The 5,896-nt window shown below is 30.6% G+C and overlaps 1 protein-coding gene across 1 annotated transcript; it reads left to right on the top strand.

Moving 5' to 3' along the window:
* Window positions 1-1,426: 1,426 nt before the first annotated feature.
* On the top strand, window positions 1,427-5,679 carry LOC132949343 (general odorant-binding protein 69a-like). Its single transcript, XM_061020193.1, has 7 exons — window positions 1,427-1,536; window positions 1,610-1,691; window positions 1,768-1,820; window positions 4,573-4,608; window positions 4,687-4,786; window positions 5,215-5,285; window positions 5,473-5,679. The coding sequence occupies exons 1-7, from the start codon at window positions 1,468-1,470 to the stop codon at window positions 5,491-5,493; spliced, it is 432 nt and encodes a 143-aa protein (XP_060876176.1). The 5' UTR covers window positions 1,427-1,467; the 3' UTR covers window positions 5,494-5,679.
* The last annotated feature ends 217 nt before the right edge of the window (window positions 5,680-5,896 follow it).

Here is a 5,896-nt window from a genome sequence, read left to right as displayed (position 1 = left end):
TGTGGACACTTCTATATTCGAAGCCATAGGAAAATTAGAAGATTTTGTCAATAAACAGCCGAAAACCTAAAAATGAATTACAAATTATTTTTCTACTGTATCTAATAAATAATACATATGTACATATACTTATAATCTATTTTAGTTATGTTATACAACATTTATTTATGTCCATGAATTTGACCCACCCACTTTCTATGATAAGACCCAAACCAATACCAAAAGTTAGCAAATAGTAAGCAAATAATAGCAAATTTACTATAGAAGTTAGCAAATCAATTTGGGTGGGCCAAGTTCAGGTAACCCACCCACTTTGTTCGATCGTCTCCAAACAAACGCCGGTAGTTAGCAAACAGTTAGCAAATAATAGCAAATCAATTTTTGAAGTTGGCAAATCAAAATTATATTTTTGGCCGATTTTAGAAAAAAAAATTCCAGTCCACCCACTTTGTCCGATTGTCTCCAAACAAACGCCGGTAGTTAGCAAACAGTTAGCAAATAATAGCAAATCAATTTTTGAAGTTGGCAAATCAAAATTCTATTTTTGGCCGATTTCAGAAAAAAAAATTCCAGCCCACCCACTTTGTCCGATCGTCTCCAAACAAACGCCGGTAGTTAGCAAACAGTTAGCAAATAATAGCAAATCAATTTTTGAAGTTGGCAAATCAAAATTCTATTTTTGTTGTGTTATTTTAAATTCGATGATGTGCCACAAACCAAGATTTCACTCCGAGAGACAGCACGGAAATTTTGGGTGGTCAGGGCTACGAACGATGCATGTGTGTACAAAAATGTAAAACACGGAAGTGTAAGTGCAAAGCTGCGGAGCGACTATGCACATCAAAATGCCACGGGAGTAGTACATGCGATAATAAGTAATAAACTGATAACATTGAGTATAAAATTTTAATATTATCATTACTCAATGGTAATAAATAATAACTACTAATAAGTAATGAAATATAATTAAATAGTAATAGAATATAATATTAGTATAGGTACCTCCTAGTTAATATTTATCATATGTTTATAAAGTTAAAATATAATTAATAAAATGCTTTATAATTTACAATTACATAGTATTATCCACATTGCCCAATATATGAAGGTCATTTTACATAACGCCCGGCCATTGTATAAAATGACCAAATTGTATACTTTGCCCGTAACATATACATGTAATGCTAATGTCCTTGGTAGTCGAACCAGAAATTATTATAAATTGAAAACCAATAATAAAAAAAAAAAAATAATAATAATAATAATAATAATAATAAAAATTGATTTAGAAATTAAGTATAGGTACATGCAATGGGTAATGTATAAAACAATATTTAAAATTATAGTTAATTGCGTTATTGATTCCATTGTTCTGATAGAATAAATACAATCGATTGCCTCTAGTCACTAATATTATCGTCGAACTGTCTGAACACTGAGCAAACTGAGTTGTCTGAATGAAGTAAAATGGAACATTTACGTAGTAAAAACGTTGTGTTTGCTTTTGTAATGGCATCTTTGGTAGTACAGTCATCAGTAAGTGTTATGAGTTATCATTAATTGTTTACTGTTTAAAAATAATATGTCTTACATGGTTTACATTTTTCAGACACGACCACAGCCAGATGAAATAGAGGAAATGAAAAAGACGCTGTATAATATATGTTATACAAAATATCCAATTACGGAAGGTATAATGATTCTGCGAGTCATAAATTGAATAATGGATAATAAAGGGTATATTTTATGTCTAAATTTGAATTTCAGAACATAAGAACAATGTGAAAAAGGCAATAATTTCAGATGACCCAAGTTTTAAAGTAAATGATTTAAATCATTGTTAAATTATAAGTAACAACATTTTTTTTTACGATATGATTACATAATACCTCAATAATAAAAGTATGTCATAACTGATAATACGCTTAAAATATTATAAGGAACTTTCGATTGTAGGCACATAAGATAACCTAGATTGGTACGTAATATTATTTAACTTAAATATGGTTTAGCTTGTACCAAAGTCGTATACCTAAATAATACAATCATATGATACTTGGAGTTGTAAATGATTCATCAAAATTAAATTATCCGCTTATTAATTTGCAGTAAAAAAGATGGTTCTCGTTTGAAAAATTAATGTTTGTATTGCCACAGGACACTCCTTAAGTAGCACAAAAGTTTAAGTGTCGAGTTAATGCCTAACAGCCGCCTTGTCAGAATGTCATGTACCTACGGTTATTTGTTAAAGATTTGCACCAAACACCAAAATCAATTTTTTCGAAAACAGATTTTGCGTACAAATTCCCGTTTTTCCTTAATTTTTCTTTCGTTTTTCACGGCGCTTTTGAAAACTATACTGGATAACTACTGCGGAACAGTATAATATTATAAACTTACTATGCATTGCATAACAATTGTAGACCATTCGAGGTGCGTAGGTGAGTGAAGAATTTCACGGAAACGCTATAGGTTCCAAATTATAAGTATCAAATTTGTCGTCATTTACTTAATCTTACGGGGGATTGTAAACTCACAAATATTTATTTTACGTTAAAGTTTGGACGAAATGATGTATTACATAACCAATAATAACGATTTTAGTTATTTTCTTTTAATTTTAAAATATTATCCGTGGAACTTAAAACTTCTTAAGTACAGTGAAACCTCGATAACTCGAATCGGTTAGGGGCGAAAAAAAATTCGAGATATCGAAGTTCGAGTTATCGAGGTTTCACTGTATATTATTGTATACAAATTACAAATATGATAATAAAATGCAAATTCTATTAATTCAACTTACCGGCTACTGTATTAACAATAACAGTATATCTAAATATAATATAAAGTATCCTAGAATGACAAATCGTCTCCGCTCAGTATCGTTTTTCGTGTGCAATAGTATTTTATCGTTTAATTCAAAATTAACACCATCCGTTACAGTAACCCACTTGTAACCAACAATACCAACAGAGGGCCTACACCTTTGATCTCTATTTGTTATTAGTTTTTGAATTTTAAAATTAATTGGTTAAAATCAATTACGGGCTGAGTGTACAGCCGACCTTTTACTATCCAAAATTTCCGGGCCAAATTTACAACAAAAAAGGTAACCGGGGGCCCAGTTAACATGTAAATTTACATTTGCCGAATCTAACTCAACCTTACAACACATTATGTGCATACAACAAACGGGAGTTTTTCAGAGAAAATTCTTTCATGCCTAATATTTATATTATGTCGAATTCTAATAACTTTTTGTTTTATCTGAAAGAATAGAACTATTTTCAGGTCAGATCAAGGACCGAATTTTTATATTACTTTTAATAGTGCTAGATAAATTTGTTAGGAAAATAACAAAGTAAACTGTGCATTATTGAAATGCATATTTAGATTAAATAATTATAACTTTTAAAATCGGGCTTAGCGGGTGTGACAACTAGTATAATATAATATTCAAAGTTTTCCAAAATAACTAACCGTCTGATACATTAAAATTAATTGTTCATCTATCAATTAATTTTGAATGAACAATGATACGTGTGATACGTATGAATCGTCATACCTTAGTATTTAAATTTCAAAGTTTAGTTGAGCATAGTTACAGGTTGTATTCTACTAAACGTTGATCTACTAGGCTCATCATAACAATTAATAAATAAATATTTTAAATTCAATTTATACAAACAAAAATACTCAGAAATATATTCTATTTTGGATAGTGAATTTAAACACCACGAGAATCGCTGTGCAGCATAATAGATTAAAAGTGTTCCTACCTCGTAATTGAGTTAGTCACTGTCATGGATGTGCTAAATTTAAATTAATTGATAAATTAATTAGTCAACACATACGAAAAATTATTCTGCTCGGAGATGGTAGCAATCCTGGGTTTCTATGAAAATATTTTATCATTTATTTAAGTTACTATTGGAAATGTATTTTTCTGTGAGTTGTAGGTACCTATGTGATATTTATGTGCTATCTCATTATTGTCAAAAGTTAATAATATAATTTACTATCATGTAGTACAATTGATTATGAATAGTAGTATTAATATATTACAATTGTGTATACGGGGGGACGAGGTGGCCGAGCGGTCTAACGCGACGGATTCGGCACAGCCGGTCCGAGTTCGATCCTCGACCACTGGGCGGCATTTTTCTCCGTGCAAGTCACGGTGTCCGGAGAACAAGTGCCGCCATCCCCCCACCCCGGGGCACGGCAGAAACCTACGGGTGCCCCATTAGAAATTCTGCCAAACACAACACACACGTGTACCAACCTACCCAACCTACCAACCTACCCAATATAAAACCTACAGTGCCCTCCCCACACCCAATGGCCTATGTTGCCGCGGGTTACCCAATAAAAAAAAAAAAAAAATTGTTTATACAAGTATTCATAGTAAATAATAACACATATTATTATAATATTATTAACTTATGAGGGTCAATACTGTGTCGTAGAACGGTGTTAAGAGGCTTGTAGTATAAATAGGTAGTTTATAAGTTATAATTATGTAATTTATAATATATTATTAATATATTAATGAAGATATTATTTTTTTAGTGCTTTTTAAAGTGTTGCTTCGACGAGATGTCATTGGTAAGAATAATAAACAGAGTTATCACTTATCAATATGGAATTGGAAAATTAATATAATAATTTGTTTATAATGAGTAGATTGATGAAGACGGTATTATCGATGGGGATTCATTGAAAGAGATGGCTCCGGACCATATTAAGCCAATCCTCGAGCAAGTCATCCCCAATTGTATAAAAAGTAATATTTTTCATGTACCTAATTAATTAAAAATGTTCTTTACCGTAACACATCTAATAATAATAATAATAATAATAATAATAATAAAGTGACGCTACTGAAAGCACAACACTTAGCATGCGTTAGCCATCGCCATGCATCCAGAAGCGCGCTGCTTAGATTACTCTTCTATGAGATAGAATTTATTGTTTGATTATATTTTCAGTACTCACAAATCAATTATATAACTGTTTTGTATTTGACTGGTTAAAAAAAATCGTTTAATTAGTAGGTATACTATACAAATATAATAATGGTTTCTAAAATAATGAGACAATACAATTAGGAGAGGAGTTAATATGTTTCATACCTACCTACTTAATAACAATAATTATTATTAATGCATAAGTTCAAACTAACATTTGTTATATTATTTCTTATGTATGTAGCGGTTAAGCAAGATTCTTGTGAAGCTGCATTCGACTTTGTTAGCTGCGTAATAAAAGTAAATCCATCAACTGTAAGTCACAAGAAAATGAAATATATATTTTAATTTTTAATTTTTAAATTTAATTTAATTTTATTATATAAACACGGAATTTTATTATATTTTAGGCTAGGTATATATGTGTTGTATAATGTATATACTATAATATCGAATTTATATTAACAGAATAATAAAATTGATATTTTTTTTTTTATTACAGGCTGCACTACTTCCACTGTGATACAATTTTGATTCATTACATTCATAAATGGATAGATATCGTAAAATCGTAATTATACAAAACACTGTTGATACGTCGTACCTAGTACTACTTACTTGTCGACAAAAAGTTGATACTATGCAATTATGTAAATCTGAATAAATGTAATTTTGCACTCTTAAAAAAATAAAAGGTTTTGGCATTCAATATTGTATTTTCTTATACTCTGTTCAACGAGAGATCCTGACACACACCGACGAAAACTGGTTCCCCCACGCAACACCCTGCCAATGGGGAACTAGTTTCGATAACATGGAGACGCGAAAGGATGCGCAGAATCGGCGTGTTCTCTCGCCGAACAGAATATAGGTACCTATTATAAACGACGGCGTTATGACAATATTATTTTTCTAAATCAGAAAAA

This window comes from Metopolophium dirhodum, chromosome 7 (assembly GCF_019925205.1).
Source record: "Metopolophium dirhodum isolate CAU chromosome 7, ASM1992520v1, whole genome shotgun sequence".
Taxonomy (NCBI): domain Eukaryota; kingdom Metazoa; phylum Arthropoda; class Insecta; order Hemiptera; family Aphididae; genus Metopolophium; species Metopolophium dirhodum.
This window is presented reverse-complemented; position numbering and strand designations above follow the sequence as displayed.